Raw genomic sequence first — 25886 nt, 5'->3', positions numbered from 1 at the left:
TACAATAAATAGATTCAAGACCTTTAATGTTGTTGTGCAAGCATAAAAAAAATCCTAGCCTCACACGGTGCATAGCATTAAATATGAAGCAAACATCTACACATGTAGCATCCAGTCGAATTGAGAAGGCCAGAACTGATGGTTGTTGAACGACCTTTATCCCTTGTGTTGTCCACGGGTCATTTTTGTCCTCTAAAGAAATCTTTTGCTATCAAAAATGTATTTGTTATTCATCAAATGGGCTGAAAATAACAGAAGTTATTCATTACTATACTATGAATGATTGGAATAAGTTTCAAGTAATTTGATTTATTTATGTGGTTTTTATTGAATTTTATAACGTTGTTGGCCCTCGTGGACAAAAATGACCCCAAAGTACAAAGTGTTGCAAAGAGCCGTATTTTCACACCATACTGTTTTCAAACATCTTTGATCTTGGATCACTGATGTGTGGGGTCAAGCACTGGTCATAACAACCACAACAGGCAGCACAATGAGGAGGCAGGTGCTCTATATTCAATGAAATTTTATTTATACAGCGCCAAATCACAACAACAGCCGCATCAAAGTGTTTCGTATTGTAAGGTAGACTCTACAATAATACATACACAGAAAGTATCCTCAAAAGCCTCCATTGCACTGGAGATTTGCATACTTTGATGAGCATACTTTTTTTTACCATGTTGTGCAAAGCAATGACCAGTAGGACAAAGCACATATTGTCCTCTAGTATAATGAGGAGGGAGAATCAATGTTCAGGAAGATCCAGGGTTAGAAGATATAGAAAATATTGTCAATATTTAGAGCACATGCTACCCTTTCTCTGAAAAAGCACATCAGCCACCTGCAGAAGTGGAAGAAGGCTATGAAGTGAAGAAAAGTGATGAAGAATCTGAACTATGTTCAAGTAGGTTCTCAGGCATCCAGGACATGGTAGTCTGAGGAGCTTGGAGAGAAAGTGACTGGGCTTCTTGAAGTTTCTTGAATTTTCAGAATGTGAAACTGAAATAGAAGATGTGTCAGAGGACTACACATCATCCATTTCAATTATGATGAAGACAAAGAATCAAGCAGGAAAGAGGAGTCAGCTGAGACAGAGGAATATTTGCAGTAATGTGAGGAAACACTGATCTGGTCTTCTAACCTTCCCAGTGACAGACGATGCATGACTCTCTCATGTGCCTCAGAGAAAGATGATCTACCACAGTCCAAGCACATGTGCCAGGTCCCATACTCCTTCAGTGGCTTTTCTACTCGAGTACTGAAAGCATTATACACAGTGTATTCTGCTTGTATTCTGCTTTTTAACGTTCACATGCCAATGGATGCATCAGAGACCAAGTTGGAGTTCAGTAACTTGCCCAAGGACACCTTGGTAAGAACTCCAGACTAGAGCACACAGAGATTGAACCAACAACCATCCAATTAGCAGATGACCTGCTCTACAGCCAACTCAATGATGAACAAGGAGGGACAACAAGAGAGGAAGAAAAATGGACCGAATGCAGCTGTAGGCATATGTGGGTGTGTTGATTCTTACTGCCGTGCATCCAGTAGAGTCGCTACGGCCAGTTTATGACATCCTGAGTCTGGTAGAGAAGTTTTCATGCTGACACAAGATTAATCATAGAAGCACAAAAAGGACATAATTTCTTGATAAAGACACAATAGATGATCGTCGTTCATGACACAAACGTGCTCCTGTGAGGTGTATGATGTGTGTTGGTGTTGACTTGACTTGAAACACAAGTGGGTGTTCCTCCTGCTGTGATGTAAGATCCTGGTACTGATGTGACTGTATGAGCACCAAGTCCCCTTCAGAGGACTCTGTCCCCTCCAACAGAACATCCAAGTAAACCAGGGAACTTTGAGACAAAAACATGGGCAGCATGTGATGCAGGTCCAGCTGTACATGGAACATGCTCGTGTGCGATGGCAAACCGTCTGTCCTGCAGTCAGGACACGAGTTGTCCCTAACATTGCAGGTTTCCAAAAGAAAACAATCACCTGTAACAGCTTGTTTACTGTATATGCCCCTTGGCCTGCAACTGCAGAAAGAATGCTGTCCATGATGGGACCAGTGCAGAGGAATAAACCTGAGCTTCCTCCTGCACTTGGGTCAAATATGGACACGCCTTTGTCCTCATGAAAGTTTGCCTTCACTCAGACTCATGCCCTCCTACCATGCCAAAATATAGAAAACTGTCAGGCAATGAGTTGGAATAAAGTTGAATAAAACCTTGAAACACAGAGATGGATGATATTTTATACTTGTTGCTTCAAAGCAAACGGGGTCATTTTTGAGCCCTGAGGACCACAGGTGTGATTATGTGCTGCCATTTAAAATTTATAAATGGTTCAAAAAAAGAATTCTCACTAAAGTTCAACATACAGCACTCTGTATGTTGAACTTTAGTGAGAATTTTTAAAAAAAAAAAAATTTTTTAATATTTAATTTAATTAAATATTTAATTTTCTTGTTTTATTTTCGCTAAAAAACAGGGTGTATTTTTTGTAAACAAGGTCTGGTGGCCCTAAAATGTAAAATGTTGGGTAAATTATGTGTTAATGTGTTGGTCTTAAGTAAAACTAAGGTGTAACACTGAATTGATTGACAATTTATACTTTATACTTTAAAAAAACAGTCAAATGAAGTGGGGACATTTTTGACCCCTGAGGACCACCAGTGTGATTATTTGCTGCCATTAAAAATTTTCAAACGCTTGAAAAAAAACTTTCTCACTAAAGTTCAACATACAGCACTCTCTAGTTATTCAGATAGTCAAAATTATCTAAACAATTAAATATTTAATTTTCTCAATTTGTTTTCGCTAAAAAACAGGGTTTATTTTTTGTAAAGAAGGTCTGGTGGCCCTAAAATGTAAAATGTTGAGTAAAATTTGTGTTAATGTGTTGGTCTTAAGTAAAACTAAGGTGTAACACTGAATTGATTGACAATTTATACTTTTTACTTTAAAAAACAGTCAAATGAAGTGGGGACATTTTTGACCCCTGAGGACCACCAGTGTGATTATTTGCTGCCATTAAAAAAATTTAAATGGTTCAAAAAAAAAATTCTCACTAAAGTTCAACATACAGCACTCTCTAGTTATTCAGATAGTCAAAATTATCTAAACAATTAAATATTTAATTTTCTTTTTTTATTTTCGCTAAAAAACAGGGTTTATTTTTTTGTAAAGAAGGTCTGGTGGCCCTAAAATGTAAAATGTTGAGTAAATTTTGTGTTAATGTGTTGGTCTTAAGTAAAACTAAGGTGTAACACTGAATTGATTGACAATTTATACTTTTTACTTTAAAAAACAGTCAAATGAAGTGGGGACATTTTTGACCCCTGAGGACCACCAGTGTGATTATTTGCTGCCATTAAAAATTTATAAACGCTTGAAAAAAAAAATTCTCACTAAAGTTCAACATACAGCACTCTCTAGTTATTCAGATAGTCAAAATTATCTAAACAATTAAATATTTAATTTTCTCAATTTGTTTTCGCTAAAAAAACAGGGTTTATTTTTTGTAAAGAAGGTCTGGTGGCCCTAAAATGTAAAATGTTGAGTAAATTTTGTGTTAATGTGTTGGTCTTAAGTAAAACTAAGGTGTAACACTGAATTGATTGACAATTTATACTTTTTACTTTAAAAAACAGTCAAATGAAGTGGGGACACTTTTGACCCCTGATGGCTCACATTGTATGCAAATCGGGAGGACATCACAAGGGACCTTTATTGTTCCTTGCCGTGTATCGGACAACGAACCAACGTAAGAGCTAGACAAACAAATGAAACAATTACCATATTATTCATGTACAGCATCTTAACCGCTCATTACGCTGGTCTAACCGTTATCTATTAAACTATATAATACATATTATGCATTTCAACTTGCTCAAATTAAATCTTATACATTACAAACCTTGTTCCCCTGTCGACTGTAGCTAGAACCATTTGTCTTCGTACAATTTAACTATATCCCTCTCTCCCTTTTCTCCGTTAGCATTAATTTTTCACCTTCTTCCGTCTTTCTGCACATCAAGCCGTTTACCGTTAAAACATTCACTTCCGGTCCCACAGGAAGTTACCAAAACAAAAGCACAAACGTTACATTACGTGAATGTGGGCCAGCTTTACACATCCGCCGCTACACTCCCACCAAATTATTTGCTGTTACAAACAAATAAAACACAAATAATTTCTAAACAGGTAACTTAACAATGATAATACCTTTGTATATGCAACAACAAATTCTCATCGCATTTTAACTGCTTAGTGCATCTTGTTTTTCACAACTTTCCAGCAGTAGAACCAACTTATGAACTGGGCGTTCCACTGTAGACATCTTATGCAAACGTTCACCCTTTTTACTAAGGTTTCTGTCTGCAAAGGTTACTTTGACCTTTCTCACAAGTCCATCTTCGTCTGTTATGGTGTCCACAACCCTACCAAGTCTCCATTGGGATCGTGGCAGTATTTCTTCCTTGTCCATCACTATGTCACCTACTTGCATATTCCTTTTAACAACATGCCATCTCTGCCGGACCCTGATGTTGTGCAGATATTCTCCCTTCCATCTGCTCCAAAATTGCTCCGTTAGGTATTGCACCTGACACCATTGCTTCCGGGCGTACAGATCCTCTTTAACAAACTGTCCTGGAGGAGGCAAGGCTGTTGTGGTCTTCATAGTTAGGAGATGATTTGGAGTTATTGGTTTCAAACTGTTTGGATCATTGAGATTGTCTGTCGTCAATGGGCGGCTGTTTACTATTGCAGCTGCTTCATAGAGAAAGGTTCTGAGCGATGAATCGGTGAGTCGTCTCTTTGCGAGAGCGAGTGTGGCGTTGAGGACGTTTCTCACAGTCCGAATTTGTCGTTCCCATACTCCACCTGCGTGGCTAGCATGGGGTGTGTTAAACACGAATTCACATTGTTTCTCAGATAGAAAGATTGTCAGTTTTTCAGTGTCTATTTCATTCAGTGCTGCACACAGTTCATTTTTGGCACCTACAAAGTTAGTACCTCGATCACATTTTATTTGTCTGACAGAGCCTCTCAGAGCTATAAAGCACCTTAGTCCATTAATGAAAGCGTCCGTAGTCAGGTCTTCTAACATTTCTACGTGTACTGCTCGTAAATAGAAACAAGTGAAAAGGAGAGCGTACCTTTTGTTTTCTTTTCTTGCTTGTTTGGTTAGGAACGGGCCGAAAACATCCATACCACAGTATGTGAAAGGCGGAGAATGCTCGACTCTTTCTGTGGGGAGATCTTTCATTTTTTGTCCTTCCACAGCTCTCCTTAGTCTCCGACATGTCACACACTGACGGATGTAGTCTGATACTGTTTGACTTAGCTTGGGAATCCAATAACCGCTGGACCGTATTTCGTTCATTGTGAAGCTCTTTCTTTGATGATTTATTCTTTCGTGACAGTGAGCGATTATGAGTTTTGTAGTATGATGGTCTCTTGGAATGACAGTTGGATGTTTGAATGTGTTAGGAAGCGATGAGTGTTGTAGCCTTCCTCCCACCTTGAGCACATTGTCTTCGTCCAAGAAAGGATCCAACTTGTAAATTTTGTTGCTCTCATGTAGTGCCTTTCCTTTGCTTAATGTCTTTATCTCATCTGAAAATGTTAGTCCTTGTAGGTTTTTGATAATCACCATTTCAGCGTTTTGTCTTTCAGTTACAGTGCTGAGTGACTTTGATTTGTCTCTGAGTAGGAACCGCTTGAGACGTGCTATGGCACTGACAGCATGTGACCAGGATGAGAACCTTGTGAGACGGTCACAGAGACTCCTGTGTTCTGTAGTTTGGCTGTTGAGTGTTTGCACTTTTCTCACCTCTGGATCTCCCACCAAAAGTTCAATAGACTCTTTAGTTGGAAGATTTAACTTCCTTTCCCATAAGAACTGAGGGCCTGTGAGCCAGTTTGATGATAGCAGCTCTGCTACTGATGTGCCCCTTGAAGCTATGTCAGCAGGGTTTTCACCCGTTGGTACATAGAACCATTGCTGTGGTGCGGTATTGTTACGTATTTTTTGCACTCTATTGGCAACGAATGTGTGGAAGCGTCTTGCTTCATTGCTAATGTACCCCAGCGTGACCTTTGAATCTGTCCAAAAGAACTCTTCCACATTGTCATAGGGTAACTCTTCCTTTAGCATGCTGCTTACTGTGATTGATACTGCAGCTGCAGTCAACTCCAGCCTCGGAATTGTGGTAACCTTTGTTGGAGAGACTCGAGCTTTGCCCATTACAAAACTACAGTGTACCTCTTTGTTTTTGTTTATCAGTCTTAGGTAAGTGCATTGTCCATATCCTGTCGTACTTGCATCAGAAAAGTGGTGCAATTCTCTTTTTACCACATCTCCAAACGATGTAGGAACATAACATCTGTTTATCTGCAACCTTTTCAGGTTGTGTAGATCTTCTTTCCAGCACTGCCATTGCGGGTTGAGATGTTCAGGAAGTGGATCGTCCCAGTCTGTACCTTGGCGGCACATTTCCTGCAGGATTCTTTTGCCGTTAAGAACGTACGGAGCAATGAAACCCAACGGGTCGAATATTGCTGCGACTGTGGACAAGATGCTGCGTCTGGTTGGGGGTTGATCCTTTACAGCTTTGTTGAATGTAAAACAATCCTTTTCTATGTTCCAATACATCCCGAGTGCTCTTTCTGTTTGTGATTCGCTGAATGTCAAGTCCCTTGTTTTTCTGTCTGTTGCATGTTCTGAAGCAGGAATGTCTTTGAGTGCAACACTGTTGTTAGACACAAACTTATGTAACCTTAGCCCACCTTTCGCACATAGCTCACGTGCTTCTCTTGTGAGTTGTGCAGCGTCTTTCACGGTCTCAACGCTTGTTACCCCATCATCGACATAGAAGTCTCTGGTTATAAACTGTGCCGCTACGGGGTACTTGGAGCTGTTCTCTTTGGCTAAACGTTTAAATCCGTAATTTGCACAACCAGGTGATGAAACAGCACCAAAGAGATGTACGGTCATTCGATAAGCTTGAGGTGGTTTGCTCATGTCTCCTCCTTTCCACCATAGAAAGCGTAGGTAGTCGCGATCGTTCGTGTCGACTTTGAATTGGTGGAACATTTTTTCAATGTCGCACATTAGCGCTACCTGATGTTGTCGGAAGCGGACGAGCACGCCGATCAAGTTGTTTATCATGTCGGGGCCATTTAGTAAATGGTCGTTGAGACAGGTACCCTTGTGTCTGGCTGAACAGTCGAACACCACACGTAACCGTTCTGGTTTCTTTGGGTGATAGATGCCGTGGTGCGGTATGTACCATGTCTCGCCTTCAGGTCCATTATCATCGGTCTCTTCGGCGTCGCCCCTTTGTATGATGTCATTCATATATGTGACATAGTCTCTTCTGTATTTTTCATCGCGCGTTAGTTTACGTTTGAGCTGATTGAGTCTGCTCTCGGCGAGTTGTCTGTTATCTGGCATTTGTGGCCTTTCCTTAAATGGCAATGGCATTTCGTAATGTCCCCTTTCTGTTTGTGTTATGCCTTGTTCAAGTTTCTCGAGAAACCTAAGGTCGTCTTGAGACACCCTCTTTTCGTTTATTTCGTCTTCTTTAAAGTCCCTTTCTAGTGCACGTATTGCATCTGCGGGAGTACATGGAGGCATTTCTTTAACAATTATTCTGTGACAGAGACTCCTTGTTGTCTCTGATGCATTGCATGGCGCTGAGTTGCCAACGATGCTCCATCCTAAATCAGTTTGGATGGCATATGGCTCATTGTCTTTACCTAAGAGTACTTGTCTGGGCGCCAGAGCTTGGGGACAAGTATAACCAATCAGGAGACTCACCTCACAACTGAGGAGCGGTGGGATCTCATCTACAATGGACGACAAATGGCTCCACAGTTTTGCCGTGTCACATGTTGGTATGTGTTCTCTATTTGCAGGTATGTAGTCCTTTGTGTAAGCAGTTGGGAGCCTTAGCACTGTTGCTGAATTGTAACCTCTCACTAGAAGATCACACACCTTTCCGCTGCTTACTACTGCATTTTTACCCATCATCGTGGTTAGTCTGAGTTTCACAGGGCACACATTTGCTTGCAGTTTCTGTGTTACATCCTGATCTATAAAAACAGTGTCGCTCTGCGTGTCTAGTAGCGCATAGACTAGTTTTTCCCTTTGTGGATTAGCAGCCGTTGAGACCCATACTGGGACTATCATGGAGGTGCTGACTGTGTGTTCTGCTCTAGCGACATTTAACGCTATGGCTGTTGCACTTTCAGGTGAGTTCCCTTGTGTTGCGTTGTCTATACTCACTTGAGCTTGCTTTTCTCTTTGCAGACTAATGCTGTAGTTCTCATCGTGAAGACAGGTCGGGTGTCTCTTAGAGCAGGTTTCACAAGTGAGGCGCCGTTTGCAGTCCTTAGCACTATGACCTTGCTTTAAACAACCATAACAATGTTTATTGTCCTTTACATGTTTCTTTTTCATTTCCAGGGTCATTTGCAGAAAGTTTGGGCACTTTATAAGTGGATGCAACTCTTGGCACAGTGTGCATGAAGAACTGTTGTATATTTTAGTCTTTGCATCTCTTTCAGTTGTGTTAATGTTAAATACACTTGCCTTGTTTCTTTTGACTTCTTTTGTGTTTCTTTTGTCATCATTTGTTTCTGGGGAGCGAAGTGCATGTATGGAAGTGACTGGGTTACATGCTACTTCTGCTTCAAGCGAGAGAAAGGAGGCAAATTCACTAAAGCTGGGGAATTCACCACCGCCCATGAGTATCTTTGTTACATGCCTGTTCCATCTTGTGTTTATCCAGTCTGGCAATTTATGCAACAGTTTCTGATTTTCTTCACAGTCATTGAGTATTTGCAGTCCTTTCACATGAGGCATGGCAAGTGTGCATGCATTCACAAAATCAGCAAAGTTCCTTAGCCCATCGGCATCTCTCGACTGTATTTTAGGCCAACTAGATAACTTCTCTCTAAATGCCCTTTGTAGCACGAATGGCTGGCCGTACCTTTGGTTTAACTTTGCCCAAGCGTCGTTATACGCTTCTTCATCATTTCTGAAGAAAGTCCCTTCAAGGCACTTGCGAGCTGAGCCAGTTACATACCTTTTTAGATAGTACAGTTTGTCTGCTGCTGACATGCCAGTTTGTTCAATAAGTGACATGAAAGTGGATTTCCATTCAATAAATTTTATTGGCTCACCACTAAACATCGTTGGTTCTGGCGCGGGGAGTCTATTTATTCTTATGCTGTCTTGTACCGCCTGTGCAAGCTGGCTGACACTAGGAGGGGCTGTTGGTGCTGGTATGGAGTATGATGGTACAGTGTGTTTGGGTGTGTGCTCTGGGTTCACCTTTTCCATCTTAACTGAATATGCATCATCAAGTTGTGACAGCTCTCTGTTGTAGGCGTCCAACCTGGCGCGAGCGGCTTCCACCTCCCTTTCGGCTTTCAGGCGTTCCAACTCTGATGTTTGAACTGCCATTTGTTTCTTATGCTCCTCTTCTAGAGCCTTTATCTTTTCCTTCTGTCTTTGTTCCTCTTGTACAATCTTGTACTCTGCCTCCTTTGCTGCTAGTTCTGCTGCTGCATCTGCTCGTTTTGAAGCAAGATGTGAGGCTGAAGACAGTTGGCTACGTTTCGATGCTGCAGTTGAACCATAGATGGATTGGGCATAATCATGTTCTAATAGTCTGCGTAGACGTTTTCTTTCATATTCTCCATCAAAATCTCCATCTACGCCGCTTATTCTTTCCAGGATGACTTTCACGATGTCATGAGTAACTGCTTCACATGCATCGGTTTTTCTTCGTATGTCCGATGAAGGTGCAATGTGACTTCTCATTTCAGTGTACAGCTTTAGCAGTTCATCTTTTCTTTGCTCTACATCATCTGCAAGATCTGCCATTTCTTTCTCTGAAATGTCCAACTTTAATCTTTCTCTTGTTTCTCGCACTCGTATTTTCCATTGTTCATAAAGAGTTAATAGTCTTTTTTCTTTTTTACTTATCTCTTCTTTCTGATAAGTTAGCATTTTTTCGGTTGGCACCTTGGCTCTTTCTGAACGTCTTGGAATCGCGGAGTCACTTTGAGCTTTATCTTGTGGCTCATTTAATATTTGTTCTTTGTTTGCAAACTGTTCATTAATGTCTTCTTCTAAATCCTCCATTTTAACTTTATTTTCCTTAAGCCTTTCACCGTTTTATTCTCTGACCTGCTTCTGCCATCTGCTGGACGTTGTGGGAATTGCCGTTAAACCTTGAGCCCTCGTGGTGTAGCAAAATGGCGGCGGTCAAGCTCTTACTGTAGCATCCAGTCGAATTGAGAAGGCCAGAACTGATGGTTGTTGAACGACCTTTATTGTTCCTTGCCGTGTATCGGACAACGAACCAACGTAAGAGCTAGACAAACAAATGAAACAATTACCATATTATTCATGTACAGCATCTTAACCGCTCATTACGCTGGTCTAACCGTTATCTATTAAACTATATAATACATATTATGCATTTCAACTTGCTCAAATTAAATCTTATACATTACAAACCTTGTTCCCCTGTCGACTGTAGCTAGAACCATTTGTCTTCGTACAATTTAACTATATCCCTCTCTCCCTTTTCTCCGTTAGCATTAATTTTTCACCTTCTTCCGTCTTTCTGCACATCAAGCCGTTTACCGTTAAAACATTCACTTCCGGTCCCACAGGAAGTTACCAAAACAAAAGCACAAACGTTACATTACGTGAATGTGGGCCAGCTTTACACATCCGCCGCTACAACACATATAAAAAGTATAAAATTGAAAAACTCTAACAAACGACAAAACTGATTTAAGTGATATATCCCTTTAAAAACAGAGAAACAACTTTCAAAGTGTTTTGACAGAACACTTAAGGGATAGAATAAAAGGTTAAAAAGGTTAAATATTACAAAAAAATAAAGCAAATTAATTAAAGAACAAAAGGCTGCAATTAGGAAAACAAATAAAGAGAGATAACCAAAAAATAAGAAATCAAATGTAACAGAATCACTCATAAAGGGAAATCACTTATTCTGCTGGCCTTATCTCCTCAGCCGACCGATTTCAAAGCTGATGACACTAAAGGCAAGCCAACAGTGATCATCAGATTTAAGCATTAAAACAGCCAGAAGGGCCCCCAAGCAGGCATATATGGGGTCTATGTACCTAGATGCAGATGACATTTTAGTGATCAGTAAAGTCTATAATCTAATTCTAAGATGTAAAAGAAGCCAGGATAAGGGTGATGTGATTTTATCTTTTTTCTATAAAGTGAAAACAAGTCTCACACAAACAGTTTGGCCATTGTCCTACTACGCCTATATCAACATGTACTGTAGTGTGTCTCAGCAATTATTATTTATTTTATTATCATTTCATTTCTTTATCATTTTAATTACAGAATATGATAAAAAGCAAAAAATAATAAAATAAGTAAATCAGGGATTTCCTAACTCCAACAGTAAAGAGCAATCATTATTCCTGTTTATTGCAGAATCAGTCATCTAAGCAGAGAAGCCCAGATCTCCCTCTTGCTGCTTCCTGCAGCTCTTCCAGGGAGACACCAGGATGAAGACAGCCAGCAGAGGCAATCACTACATCACATTCTGCATCCACCCCAGAGCTTCCTAACAGGGATATCTGCCCAAGACATGTCACCCTTGTGGCTCACAGGTTATTTTTACAAATTACATTTTCACCATAACCGTTTGCTTTAATGTTAGTTCCTCTTCGCATGCACTGAATAGCAATACATCATTCTCATTCTCGTATTCCTATTCGCACGAGTCTCCTCATGGTTATCTTGTGTGGTTACTCTTCCTGTATATTACATTCATAAAAAGAAGTCTGTGATTGGTTTGCATGTATGCACTATTGTGACAAACATCAGTAACTATATCAGTAACATTTGTGTTTCCACAAAGTTCAGGGATTAAATCTTTAGGATGAATTAAACAGTTGCAAAATCTGTTTATTAGATGTGTTGGTTTCAGTGCTGTACATAAATGAGAATATTAATCTGTCTGTAACTTGAATACAGTGATTAAAATGCTTGTTGAGAATCCTGTAGTCATTTTAATTTATTAAATATTTATGTTTTATGTATATTTTATTAAATAACTGTGAGGGTAATGAGGAAGCTAAGGGCCTCACTTTACTTAATGTGACACATTAATTAGCTCACCCTTTAAAACCTGAAGGATGAAAAAATTACCAGAAAATTCACATTTTTTGAAAATGCAGTGTTTATTGAACCATTTGACAAATTTGTTTAAAAAATAATTACATTTTAATGTCTTTTAATTTATATCATATTTGCTATATCAGGCATTTTTTTAATCGCTTTTAAATGTTTGTGCAATTTATTTAGATTTTTCTTTCATTATTTATCTCTTTATTTGAATTTTTTTGATACATCCATCCATCCATTCGCTTATCCTTTTCCAGCTGTCATAGGGCGAAAGGCGGGGTACACCCTGGACAGGTCGCCAGTCTGTCGCAGGGCTAACACATAGGGACAGACAACCATTCACACTCACATTCACACCTAGTGGCAATTTGGATTATCCAATTAACCTATCCCCACAAGTTGCATGTCTTTGGACGGTGGGAGGAAGCCGGAGTACCCAGAGAGAACCCACGCAAACACTGGGAGAACATGCAAACTCCACACAGAAAGACCCCGGCCTGATGGTGGAATTGAACTCAGGACCTTCTTGCTGTGCGGCAACAGTGCTAACCTCCGTGCCACCGTGCTGTATCTGATCGTTCAGTCTGACGTCACTACTAGCCGTGTCTGGGCCTAAACTCTGCTGCAGGTTCATATATAAAATGATCACTGTGGCATTACTGAGAGTTAAAACACTGTCTTAAGTCTTTCATCTTTAATAAAAAATTATCAGCGTTCTGCTCTACCAGGTGTAACAACTGAGTTTAACATCCAGGCATCCATGAAAACTGAATTTATGACATTTAATGGAGTTAGAAGTTAGCAGGAAGTTAGCTCGCTAGCTTCCATCTAAATACAATATAGCATGTCCTGAGTGCGGGGTTTTGGAAACAAATTAAAACGTACAGCTTTCTCATCACAAATGAAGACAGAAAACTAAACAGCAGTGACGTTTGTAGGGTTACTGAAGTTTGGCTAGCTGGTATATATTGATGTGCTATGTGACCGCTAGTGACACAGCTATGTTAGCATAATATAAACAAGCTAACTTTTTTCCACTCGATAAAAGTTAACGTGAGTGTTCTCGGTGGTCAGGAACAAATGTAATCGCATGGCAGGATGCTGTAAAAGGACCAAACTTCAGCCAGGAGAACAACTGAGATAATCCATCCACAATACGAAGTTAGTCATTCATATACTGCTGCATGGGCTGGGCTGTAGTTACATCCTAAGATTTTAAAAACTGAGCTTAAATAAATGATTAGCGGTAATAAAAGCCGAGGGAGGTCAACGGTGATCACTGACTTTTTTTAGGAGCTTTTTGAGATTAAATAGAAGAAAATACAAAGCATTAAACATGTTAACAACACAAAAGCCATATTAAATGCAGACTACTTTAGGCCCGGAAGTAGGAGTCGTCACGTCATCACTTAACTCATTCACTGCCATTGACGTCTATAGCCGTCAATGGCAGTGAATGAGTCAATGGGTTTAACTCATTCACTGCCAATGGCTGGCAGTGAATGAGTTAATAATCGGATTGTCATTCCCAAGCCTAGCTAAATAAGGAGGGGTTGCATCATAAAGGGCAGGTCGAAGCCCAGGTTAAAAATGACTGCCCCCAGTAATTGTGGGTCAAATCTCCAATTTCTATATGTTTTAATGGGGTTACTAAGTGCAAGGGAGCAAGTAATGGGGCAGTGATCAGAGATAATAATATTATGATAGGTTGCATTTCGAATTAGGGGGAGCATTTTTCCATCCACCAAAAAATAATCAATCCTTGAATAACTATTGTGTACGTGGGAGTGGAAAGAATACTCTCTGCCTGATGGATTTAAAATTCTCCACGCATCACAGATATTCATATTCTTCATATATGTTTTAATAAAATTACTGCTTTTACACGGTGTGATTTTTTTGGACAAGGATTTATCCAAATATGGGTCTAATACTAGGTTAAAGTCACCTCCAATTATTAAATTACTGTTGGGTATATCCGGAATTAAGCTGAAGACCTTTCTATAGAATTCTGGATCGTCATGGTTGGGCCCATAGACATTCAGTAGAATAATTGGAGTAGTATGCAGCTCCCCAGTCACTAATACATATTAATTATTTGCCTTGTTAGTTTAGAGAAAAAAAGGAGCATAAGCTATGTTATGTCAATTTGTAAAAACTACAATCATGATACTTGCTCTCAATAAAAATATTTGAAACGAAAAATGACTGCCCCCTCTGCTGTCGGCAGAAGACAGAAGAGGAGGATATAGATGGGAAATGGTGTGAATGGGCATTGTGAACTGGGAAGGGTTCTCAAGACTGAATGACTGATAGCTGTTACAGGCTAACACCTCTGTTCAATAATGGCTGGATGTAGATGGTCTCCTTTACTCTCTCAAATCTCAGAATACTAATACTAATCACTTACATGATTATAGGGTCGGTAAGCAAGTCTGAGGGCCATCTCCTAGTGGACAACCCCAGCAGGGGCTAAATAGCTGTGACTCTTTATCTTTTTTGTTGTTGTTTTTTTTTTTTTTGGGGGGGGGGTTGTTTTGTTTTGTTCTGTTCTGTTTTGTTTTGATTTGTTTGTTTGTTTGTTTGTTTGTTTGGTTTTTGTTTTGTTTGTTGTTTTTTGGGGGGGTGTTTTGTTTTGTTTTGTTTTGTTTGTTTGTTTGTTTTTTTTGGGGGGGGGGGGTCGTTTTTTACACTTAAGAAGGCTCTTGGATGAGAATTGAACTGTCAACAGGAACCAAAAAGAAATCCAGCTACCTTCATTTTAGGAACTTGTCTAGTGACTGTCATGACCTTGAGAACCTACAGAAACATATTGTTCCTGTACTTTTTATGAACTTTTTACAAGATATAAACAACATCTAATCTACTTCTGCATCTCTCAAACCTCTCAGTGGTTTCAAATAAAATCTAAGGATAAATTCTGGAACTGTTCAAATAAAGGCAACAACCAAGTAATAAATCTTTTCATGCATGCATTTAATATATTATTCCTAGGCTTTTGTTTATAAAATATAAACAGAATATCATGACAGAAGCTACCAAAACCTCTTTATGTCACAAATATACAATGGGGATTCTTATCCCATCAAAAAAAAAAAAAAACTTAGAGTCAAGTTTTCACATACAATAGTAAGGAACAATTACAGTAAAATCCTGCAGATAAAAATGAACTTGTATCCATTTTCTCATGCCCATGTCAAGACAGTCATTCGGAATGAGAGAAAAGTCAGGAAGGAGTATGGCTGGAGATATGTAGGTAGTATTTTTAAGAAACGGAGGAGACTTCTGTCTTGCTGGTTGATACTGAGGTCTCATCTTCAACCATACCACCCATTCCAACTGTTGAAAGCATGCAGTTACGAAACTACAATGGGGATAAAATGAAGAAAAAGAAAAGAATGAAGGAAACTTCATTGTGGTCTTTGTGATCATCCCAAAGCAAAGAATCCAATAAATGAGCCTGAATCTAATAAATATTTGCCATGAAAACTATTAAAAATAGGGTTTATAAGACATTACACGATAATTGCATGCAGCCATGAGGACAGATCGTAGCTGCTTACTTGTCCCCATAACTGCTGATTTGCAGGATCATAATAATAAACTGACCTGTTTGTTCATGAGGATGTAGATGATGGGGTTGAACAATGCTGAGCTCTTTGAGAAGAAAGCAGGGATAGCCATGGTTGTGGCTGTGAATGCAGCTCCCCTGTTCAAGAAGATCCATGCAGCTAAGGAAGCATATGGGGTCCAGGCCAAGAGGAAGCCGAAAACCATCAGGATGCACATGCGTGTCACTTCCTTTTCAGCTTTTTGGGTAGAAGCTGAGTCCTGCTGTTGGGCTGCAGCCTGTAGATAAAGAAATCATTAGATAATGTCTGTGCTGAATTCAGTGTTGATGCTAAAACTATTCGATGACATGGCTTAGGTCATGAAGGCTGATCAGTTCAAATATGTGACCAAAATGTCAGCAGGTAAGGATGTTTGTTTTTTTCAGAATATTAGAGCAATGTTAGATATTATCTCCAACATTGCCCTAATATTCTGAACAACAACAACAACAAACATCTGGATATAGAGGAACAACATTTAATTGAAATAAACATCACTTACGGCCTTCACTGTAAGGACTAAACTTCCATAGGTAAAGAAGATGGTGAAGACAGGGAAACAGAAGTGGCAGGTGAACATGTATATGACATAAGATTCGTTGTTGTATCCTGGGGCCAGAGTGTAGTAGTCAGGTCCACAGGAAACCTGAATTCCCTCAGGAATGTACCTGGGAATACATAAAAGGTTAGTTGAATATGAAGCATCAGGTAAAAAAAAAAAAGAAGAGGTTTTTAGCATCCACCGGTTGAAGTGAATGATATCACCTCAAAGGGAGAGATGCCAGCCTCCTTGAGATTTGCAAAGGCTAACCATTTATTAAACTGGTGCCAAGACTGTTCGTAAATCCTCTGTGTCATCCACAGAAGTTCTCAAAAAGTAGAACAGGAGGAAGAAATATTTCACTCAGCAAATCTTCATCAAGAGAAGCAGTTTAAATCCCAAAGATGCATATTCTCTGGAAATGTTACAGCGATACTTCAGTCAGAGGTACACATTATATGTACACAGTACATGCTTTTGAGGTACTTCCAGAGAAAATAGCAAATAATCAACTGATTTAAACAAAACTATTTATTGGGGGCAAAAAAGCTGAACAAACCAGAACATTGTCATCATTATGGTTTGAAACAGTCTCTTAATATAATTTTGTTAATATTACATCAAAGCTGAGACAAGATGTACCTCAAGTGTTTTAAATAACAGCTAAAATAGGAACCGCCGGTGGAGGATTGATGCTACTGAAATTCAGTCTATCCTCAAACTAAAGCAGAGAGTAACTGTATTTTTATGTAGGTTTTTTTTTTTTGACTTTTTGACTTTTTGACTAGTTTGGAAAGTTCATTCAAACACTGCAGGTGTTCTCACAGATGTGCTGCACTTGCTGGTTGCTATGCTTTCACTCATCCATCCAATCCTTGAGGTTTAAGTCAGGAGACTGTATTTATGAAGTGTCTAGTTCTTGTCTTCAAATTTTTGAGTTCGTTGTGCTGCTTTAAGTTTGTTTTCCTTTATTACTTCCCTTTGTTATTTCCTTTGCTCCTTTGTTGCTTCTTATTTTATCATTATTGTTGTTTGTTTGTTTGTGTGTTTGTTTTGTTAGCATATTACCATTTGTGCTAGCTGTCCTCTTTTTTTTTTGTACGTTCCTCTTGATTGTATATTTATCCTATGTATTCCTGCTGTCTACTATTATATTTTATTCTAGCACAGTTCTTGTGGAGCACCCACAATTTTGTTGTACTTGTACAATGACAATAAAGGGCTCTTCTGTTCTATTCTATTCTATTTTTCAGCCCTTCCTTTGCACAAACAGAGGATTTACGAGTAATCAACAAAAGTTTGGGTATGTGTAAGCTGATGTCTTATGAATGAAAGATGAATTATGTTTTTCAGCTTTTTATAATTCAAGCTTTGGGAATTTAATATTATCATCTTATCTGGAACAACTAAATTTTTTTAGAATTAGACTGAAACGCCTAAAATAAAAGACACTTCCATTCCCCTTGACTGCCATTCCAGACATGGGTAGGATACAGAATTTTGAGTAAATATCTCAGTACCTTGACCAGCCAAACAATGGGGGGGCAGCACAGGCCAAAGCCATGATCCAGGTAAAAGCACAACCCACTCCTGCATGGGTAGCTGTAAACTTGAAACTTCCCATGGGTTTACAGACCACAATGTATCTCTCAACAGCAAGAACCACAAGAGACCACAGAGCTACCTGACCTGTTGAGAGGAAAGAGAGCGGGATGTATGATGAGAACCTTTAAACCATGTCACCTTTTACAGTTTCTTAAATCTGCCTGAAATTCCAAAACTTTACCTCCAAGTGTAGCCATGAATCCTTCAATAGCACAGCTCAAAGGACCCAAGGCGAAATAGCCATTGAAACAAGAAAAAATGGTGACTGTGAATCCAAATATGACCATGACCAGTCCAGCCACTGCCAAATTAACCAGGATAAAGTTGAGAGGTTGTCGGAGCTTTTTGTTTTGAGCGGTGACCAGCAGTGTCAGAAAGTTGATGGGGAATCCAGTAATGACAAGGCAAAAAATATAGAAAGCAAGCAATTTGAAGAACCATGGATCTGCCAAATAATACTGCGGATATTCAAAAGGACTCCTCACGAGTCCTGTCTTGTTGTTCAAGGGGATGTAGAAGTTTTTGCCCTCTGTGCCATTAGGCTCAAGTCCTCCATCCCAAGCCATCTCTGCTGATCAGTTGTCCAGCTAAGCTTCTTGGAGCACTGTTAATGCAGCAGAGTCTGCTTTCTAACTTCTTAAACACCACTGAGCAGCCACAGTTATATAGCCCCAAGGGGATGATGACGATGGGCTAAGAGGATCTGAGAATTCAGCCCATAATCTCTGAGTATAATCACTTGTTACTTGGCGATCCTATTTCCTCCACATTTTCTTAGGAAGCATTTAGTAAATAAAACCATGACTTTTACCAAATGATGGTCACTAGGTCATTGAGAGTAGGCTTTTACCTGTTATTCATCCATTTAAACTGGGAGCGTTTTACTCATAGACCATTGCGTTTCATAAACAAGACAGAAATTCTTGGCGGTCTCAAATTTCTGTCACAACTTTAGCATAGGCCAAGCTTCAGACTTCGTGTTCACAAAGGTTTTCCACACAATTTCTTAGTGGGCAGACTCAACCCTGTCCACATGCAAGAGTGTCGCAAACCTTGGCAGGTGATATTTGCAGTTTATTTATAAAATGAAACAAACTAAAAATAAACTGTTTTTCAAGTCACCAGCACTTTTTGCACCGCTATATCAGGTGGTGTTTTGATACAGAGACCCACAAACCTCAGTGATTTATCATCGCTGAACTTGTGCCTGTGTCCTGAAATTGGAAATAGAATGGATACGCCCACACGTCGCAGCGCCGTGTTGATTAGTCCCATTAGTCTGCCCTAGTCTATTCACTTCCTTTTCCACTACAAAAAGACCAGAAGAAGAAAAAAGGACATGCTGTAAAAGGCCAACAATGCCAACATACTGTAAATGCTATAAATAGATGCTTTGTGCATTCTTCTTTCTTTCTTTTCACGGGACACATTCCCATTAACACCACAGGACTCGAAACCCTTACAGTCCTCTCCTCATTGAGCTTAGTCATGGGCTGTATTGTAAAGTGTTAGTGAAAAAACAAGTGATTTTAATTTGTGTAATTATATAGTTTTGGGTATGATAAGTCTGGTAAATCTCTGATTGTGAGTCACATGTGTGCACTGTGATCAGACACAAAATCTATGCTGACACCTACTCTCAAAAAAAAAATCTCTGCTTGAAATCAATGGGAATATATTCTTACAAGCATGTGTTTTTAACAGATTTGCTTAATTGCTAGATTACCCTTTCTTCTTATTGCACTTTATTGTGGGTTAAAAAAAAAAATGTGTGGTCATTTTTTCATTAAAGTCAGTGTTTCCATGACCTTAACCTCAAGCTGATTGCAATTATGTTTCAATGAAATTGCATTTGCTCTATTGTGCATACAGCAACACAATTAAGATGAGTTTTTTCCCATAATTTGGAAAGACCATTTCTCTTTCTCCTGCTGTGCTCCTTTAACAAAGCACACTTTGTTAAGGCACAGCTCATGAACTGCAACATCTTTAGTAGAGTCTATTCAGGGACCTGTATATATGCTTCATCTGGCTCTGCATTGTGCTAAACCTTTACTTTAGATGTTGATGTTTGGGTTCCTTTAAGCTCAAGGGAGACAACATCTGACTGGTTTCCAGTTCTCACTCCCGAGGCGTAACATGTCGACGTTTTGTCACGTCCCGCGGCGCTCAGGAACGCCGCGGGAGGAGACCTTCGGCGTTCTTATGGTACACGGCGGGTTATGGCTGGAATCCAGTGCAATGACGCTCCCGCGGTAATAGACATTCCAGCCCTAAACCTAACCTTATCCCTAGCCCTAACCATAACCTTATTCCTGATCTTAACCAGGACTATAATGATGTTAAATAGCGTGTTTCTAAGCGATTTGAAGAAAAAGAGCGAACATGTGTAGATGGAGTCCAGACGGTTCTCATATTTCCTGTTTTTTCCGAGGTTGTCATTTAGGAACGTGGTGGGTAGCCGAAATCGTAATATGTTGACGATTTGTCACCTAGCGTAAAATGTTACGCTTTGGGAGTGAGAACGTGTTGCCAGTTCCTGCAATTTATTCTTCAGCAGGATGGCAAATCTAATAACTACAAACATACAGCGATGGGCACTAAAAAAAAGCCATAAGAAGAACAAGAAGAACAGATGGTCTGGCCCTCACTTACAGAGCTTTGTGGTAAACATCATGGATTCAGTATGGGATTATGTAAAGAGACCGAAGACACTGAGACGGCCTAAATCCACAAAAGAACTGTGACAAGTTCTTCATGTTGGATTAAGATATCTGCCTAATGCCAAGGAAAACTATGCAAAACTGTACTTAAAATAACAAGTGCTGTTTTTCCTGGATTTTGATATTAACAATGATATTTTTTGTCTAATTAAATTTATTTTGGAAAGAAAGAATGGATGAATTAAAGATAATGTGTCAAAGTTTGCAGTATTACCCATGCAAACTATAAATGTCAACTCAGTACTCATGGGTAGTAATATCAGAATGTTTGATGAATGCTGGAACTGATATAAGACAAAAAAAAATCTAGTTGTTGTTTTGTTTTTTTTGCCCCATTCCTGCTTGCAAATCACAGGGGTCAGTGGATTTAATTTACTTAAATTATTTTTGTTGCTTTTTTAAATTTAAATTGTAAAGCTAATGTGAAGGTCTTTCTAAAGTCTCAACCAGTGACCAGCAGTCAATGAAATCCATTGTTTACCATTTGGTGAAGATGATCATAGGTCGGATTATTCAATGTCAGTGCAAAAAACCCTAAAACCAATTGTGAGCAAAGAAGAACAGACATTTTTATTCTGCTTAGTGTTTAGTGTAGGTTAAGATAGAAGTTTTAAAAAACCAAAAGAAACATGTTGGAAAAGGAAAAAAACGCAGTTCAAACTGAAGACGCCAATATTCAGCTAGACAACCACACAGCAGTTTCTCTTAAACAAGTGCTAAGTAGCTGCTAATTCCACTTCCCTGTCAGCAACACCATGTGATTTCATTATCTGGCTATGGTATCCTTTCCACCATCCCAGAGCACAGGCAGGCCTACCTGGACCTGCAGCCACGTACTCAGAAAATCAAATTTGAATATTTCAAGCATCCAAGAAAAAGTAGATGCATTCTTCAGGTATATGTGTCTGCCTGTGTGCCATAGTCTAGCGTTTGGTGACAAAACACTAAACCCATCAGCAGAACACCTTTTTCTGTCACTGGAAGAACAAGCATTGCTGAGGAAACCAGTGTCAAAATGGAAAGGGCCTTTTCACATGCCCTAGTGACACATTTGGCAGCATGATGGTGCAATTCAATTCAATTCTGTTTCATTTATATAGCTCGAAATCACAACAGTTGCCTCAAGGTGCTTTATATTGTAAGGTAGAGACCCTGCAATAATACAAAGAAAGCAGATAAAACCCCAACAATCATGTGTTCCTCTGTGAGCAAGAGCTTTGACAGTGGGAAAGAAAAACTGCCTTTTAAAAGGAAGGGGGATGGTCAGCCATCTGCTGTCAGTTGGGCTGAATGGAGGAAGACAAGACAAAGAGATAAATAGTTGTGCAGTGGTTAGCACTGTTGGGTCAAACCCCTGCTCACCTGCTTTAATCATTTAGAAGAAGCTAATTTACAGTTTTGAATTCCAGTCCCTTTCAAATGACTGAGTGAGAGACCTGAGAGAGCACAGACGGAAGGGTCAATAATGCTGTTGTTTATTCAGCAAAGGTGAGCGCTAATTAGCTAAAGTTAATGTGTCATTCATTACATTCCACAGTATCACTCATTTAATGGCTAGACGGTCACTTTAAGCAAGGAAGTAGTGACAAGTCTGCAATATCTTTTTATTAGGTTAACGAAATATCGTATCACATATTATTGTGTTTATTTATATGACTGACCTCTTACAACATGTTTGCTGTCACCAAGTTAAGCATTGGTGCAGTTTGGCCAAAGCAATTATGTGACTGGGGTCAGAGTTGCAACTATGAATTGTTATAAATACTGATTAACGACAACATATTGTAGCCTGCATTCTGATTTTTGTCTTCTTTGCTTGGCTGGGATTTGACATTGGCTCCTGAAATTGGCCTCCAGATGGTTAAAGCAGTCCATGTCAGCATATTAGGCTGAATTACTACAAACTTGTAGCAAAGTTGTAATAGACACACTTGATGCTACACTCTTCACTGCATAGTTTGGACATACTGGAGGCCTGGAAAACTGAGACTGTTAATCTATTTGTCAGATGTAGTGACTGCTCTGCTGGATAATAAGGATCATGCTCTTAATTAATTAGACAAGTCAGGAGCCAATTTTAAAAAGGCCCAAAACATCATAAAAGACACCTCACATCCTGGCCACTCCCTGTTCGAACTGTTGCCCTCAGGCAGACGGTACAGGGCAATCAGAGCAAGGACTAATAGACTCAAACACAGCTGTTATCCAACTGCAATAACACATCTGAATACTACAAAAAAAATGTCCATCACGCCACTCTTGTGTTAATCTATGCACGGTCTGAAGCATGTGTGTGGGAATGTATGTGAATGTTTTACTGTTATATCTTATTAGTATTTTAAGTATTCTATCTATTTTATTTATTGAATTTTATTGTTTTATTTATATTTTGATATTGCTAGGGATGATGCAATGATCGGGGACCATTCTTAATTTCGTTGTTCTCATGACAATGACAATAAAGTTTCTGATTCTGATTCTGATTCAATTACCTCATTATGAATGCATATAAGTTATGCCTAGTACTGGTAAACCAGTTCCTGCAAAGGCAGCAATAGGACCTTGCTTGAAGATGTTCTTTTACTTACCAAACAATGGCAACAATCCCAGGTAATACTGTGGGTTGTTGTTGTTATATCAATAACAACTAAAACTTCCAAATTACTCAAAACTACTTCTGTTTGAAGTCAAATTATGAACCTGTTTTTCTGTTTTGTAGTTCTGGGCAATGCAAGGATGGACTGTTGGCTTTCCAGTAAGGCAGAATATTTGGAGATGCACTTACATGCAGTTCAGCACAAAGTCAAAAGGTCATTGCTGGAAAGAAAATAAAACAGAAAAGAGTTCACAATGTACAAGAAAAATACTGAAAATATATCAAAGATGAAAAAGGCATCCATAAGAACCACAGACAAAGGCTGCAGTGGACAGTTTAAATTGTTTATAACCCTCAGTTTTGGGCCACTACATAGAAGCTCTTTGTATGTCATGATAGCGGGCGATAATTCAAAGAACCAACAGTGAGTACCCCAAATTATATCACATGAGTCTGCAAAGCTCTGTGAAGCACCTATGGACTAAGAGTGCACTACCAGTCTGAAGCCACAAGTAATCTGTACACTACACTGAGGCAGTGATGACATTCACACAATTAGACAGACAGCCAAAAAGTATCACATCCTTTCCATGACCACGGACTGCTTTTACTCCTATACATCTCTCTGAGGTCATTTAAACAATTTCTTCTTCTAAACCATCAACATCTCACTTACAGCACAACCCAACCTGTCTCAGACATAAAAAACCCATATTATTAATGATCTTTCCATGCACAAAAGTCTATTCTGGAGTTCCTCATAGTTTCCTAGTTAACTCATGGTATTCTCCATATACTGTACCGTATATGCTTGTCTTAGGGCCAAGCAACATCTAACCATAAAGGTTGTCTAAATGTTTATTTATTTATTTATTTTCAGTTTTTCTTTTTTTGACCTCCCTACTTTCACGAGGGGATTTGAATTGCTGTCTAACAAATTTTATAAATACACCTATCTTTAAGATACCTTGTACAGCTCATATTTTTATACATAGACAGCAGTAATCATATATTGGCTTTGATATGTCTTGTGTAATTTTTCTTAATACTTTGATACTTCATATTTATTTTAATATCTATTTATCACATTTATGTAGCTCTGTATTTTATCTTATTTGTATCTTATTTTTAAGATAAAAATATATTTAAATTTGCACACAGTGGGTCCAGGGAGAAACTATATTTCTACCCTGTGTATGCACATATTACAAAATTGACAACAAAGTTAACTTAAATCGAAAGTGAAGGACTACAATTTTTCTTCTCATCTGTCATTAAACTTTCCTACCTTATTGGTTGTATTTTGTTCATTATTTACAGCCACTATGTCCAGGTAACTCTCAGAAAATTAACTGGGTGATCCAAAACACTGCAGTTCACGTTAGGGCTGGCTTTAATACTGCTAAGTTTGGGCGTTGCCTGAGCCACAGTTGATGCTTTTTAATGGCTGTTTTCTCTTTCCTTGTACCTTCTATCCTTATCTGGCCTGATCAGCCTGCATAGTGAGTAACTTCCCGCTTCCTGGCAGAGCTTTTTTGTAATGAGTGTCAGGTGCTGTTTAATAAGTTAATGAATTTTGGGAATCCTTTTTGGTGGCCTCACTCAGCATCTTAATACCAATTTAAATAACCAGATAAGATTCATCCATTATGTTCATCAATTACAGTAACAGTATTTGCAAGTAATCCATTTACAAGCGCAGCCATTCAATGGAAAGAGCACAGTGAAGAAAATGACCAGACACTGCTGGATCTCTTTAAACTCAGTATTCATTTCAGATTTAAACAGGTTTTCCTGAGTTAAACAAACATTAAAGATTCCATCCCTTCCTGCTGTTGTTGGGTCATTCTACTCATAGGAACTAGACAGTAACTTTTGACTCCTTTGCACTATGTGAACCTTAATACCAGTTGAATTAACTAGATTACAGGCTGGAGTCAGTGTAATGAACAAAGTTTGGGAGCACATGAGGTAATCCCTTTACAAGAGGGTCCAGTCTTTGATGAGAAAAATGAGCTTACTTCATTAGTTAATTAGTGTGTCAAAAGTCCATTACCTCATTAAATATTGAAGACCAATCCCTAATACTGATTTAAGCATTTTGTTTCCCCTTATATCTATTATTTTTCAGCTTAAGACCTTTGTATTCATAGTGTTAGTTACAGCTAGTGGCATATTTGTGAATAAAATCACTGTACAGTTGATATTTATCAATAAGCAGAAATGTGCAGGTGCACAGACATTGGAGTTAATCCTGCACTTTCTGTATGAAAAATTAAGTTGTTTTTTTTTAATTTAAAAATTAAGTTTTACTGATTTAAAGGTGATAAAATCTCAGCTATAAAAGTCATTGCCTATTATATTCCTTTTGTAGTTGTTGCAAAAAAATGCCTAAAAATATAACAAGGCAGACAGACACAACACATAACACAATGACAAGTCAAAGTTTATTTATATAGCACCTTTTTAAATAACCTCTGTTGTCCAAAGTGCTGTTGAGTTATACAAGCAGTGACTAAATTAGTAATAAACTAAAAATATAAAATACAAAACAAGCAAAAAACCCACTGTGATTGCATAAAAAGGAACCATGGCAT

At 38.8% G+C, this 25886-nt stretch overlaps 3 protein-coding genes across 4 annotated transcripts in view; 1 reads left to right on the top strand and 2 right to left on the bottom strand.

Annotated features, from left to right (window-relative positions):
* Window positions 1-15340, top strand: part of LOC309706409 (putative nuclease HARBI1) — a 33465-nt gene extending 18125 nt beyond the window's left edge. The window contains exon 3 of the transcript XR_014276735.1: window positions 11518-15340. The gene's annotated coding sequence lies outside the window, so the exon portion shown is untranslated. The remainder of the gene's footprint in view (window positions 1-11517) is intronic.
* On the bottom strand, window positions 510-11524 carry LOC309706405 (uncharacterized protein). Of its 2 annotated transcripts, XR_014276734.1 has the most exons (3): window positions 10552-11524; window positions 3931-10405; window positions 510-3784 (listed from the first exon to the last, which is right to left on the bottom strand). XR_014276734.1 is itself a non-coding variant. In XM_082532919.1 (2 exons), the coding sequence occupies exon 2, from the start codon at window positions 10171-10173 to the stop codon at window positions 4273-4275; it is 5901 nt and encodes a 1966-aa protein (XP_082389045.1). In that variant the 5' UTR covers window positions 10174-10405; window positions 10552-11524; the 3' UTR covers window positions 510-4272. The 2 variants fall into 2 exon arrangements, 1 of the variants encoding a protein (XP_082389045.1); XM_082532919.1 differs by having other exon boundaries at window positions 510-10405.
* Window positions 15173-18602, bottom strand: LOC309706407 (green-sensitive opsin). The gene is made up of 5 exons (XM_082532921.1): window positions 18152-18602; window positions 17886-18054; window positions 16327-16492; window positions 15823-16062; window positions 15173-15577 (listed from the first exon to the last, which is right to left on the bottom strand). The coding sequence occupies exons 1-5, from the start codon at window positions 18534-18536 to the stop codon at window positions 15479-15481; spliced, it is 1059 nt and encodes a 352-aa protein (XP_082389047.1). The 5' UTR covers window positions 18537-18602; the 3' UTR covers window positions 15173-15478.
* Between the last annotated feature and the right edge of the window lie 7284 nt (window positions 18603-25886).

This window comes from Aulonocara stuartgranti (genome assembly GCF_965226115.1).
Source record: "Aulonocara stuartgranti genome assembly, chromosome: 5".
Taxonomy (NCBI): domain Eukaryota; kingdom Metazoa; phylum Chordata; class Actinopteri; order Cichliformes; family Cichlidae; genus Aulonocara; species Aulonocara stuartgranti.
Note: the sequence above shows the minus strand (reverse complement) of the source record. Positions and strands in the feature narration are given on the sequence as shown.

Bases quoted from the DNA above. Each gene is read 5' to 3' on its own strand.
- LOC309706405 (XM_082532919.1), bottom strand. From the start codon at position 10,173: ATGGAGGATTTAGAAGAAGACATTAATGAACAGTTTGCAAACAAAGAA.
- LOC309706407 (XM_082532921.1), bottom strand. From the start codon at position 18,536: ATGGCTTGGGATGGAGGACTTGAGCCTAATGGCACAGAGGGCAAAAAC. The intron at 18,055-18,151 runs GTAAAGTTTTGG...TCCTCTCAACAG, and splicing joins ATTCATGGCTACACTTGGAG to GTCAGGTAGCTCTGTGGTCT. The intron at 16,063-16,326 runs GTAAGTGATGTT...CTTTATCTACAG, and splicing joins TAGTCCTTACAGTGAAGGCC to GCTGCAGCCCAACAGCAGGA.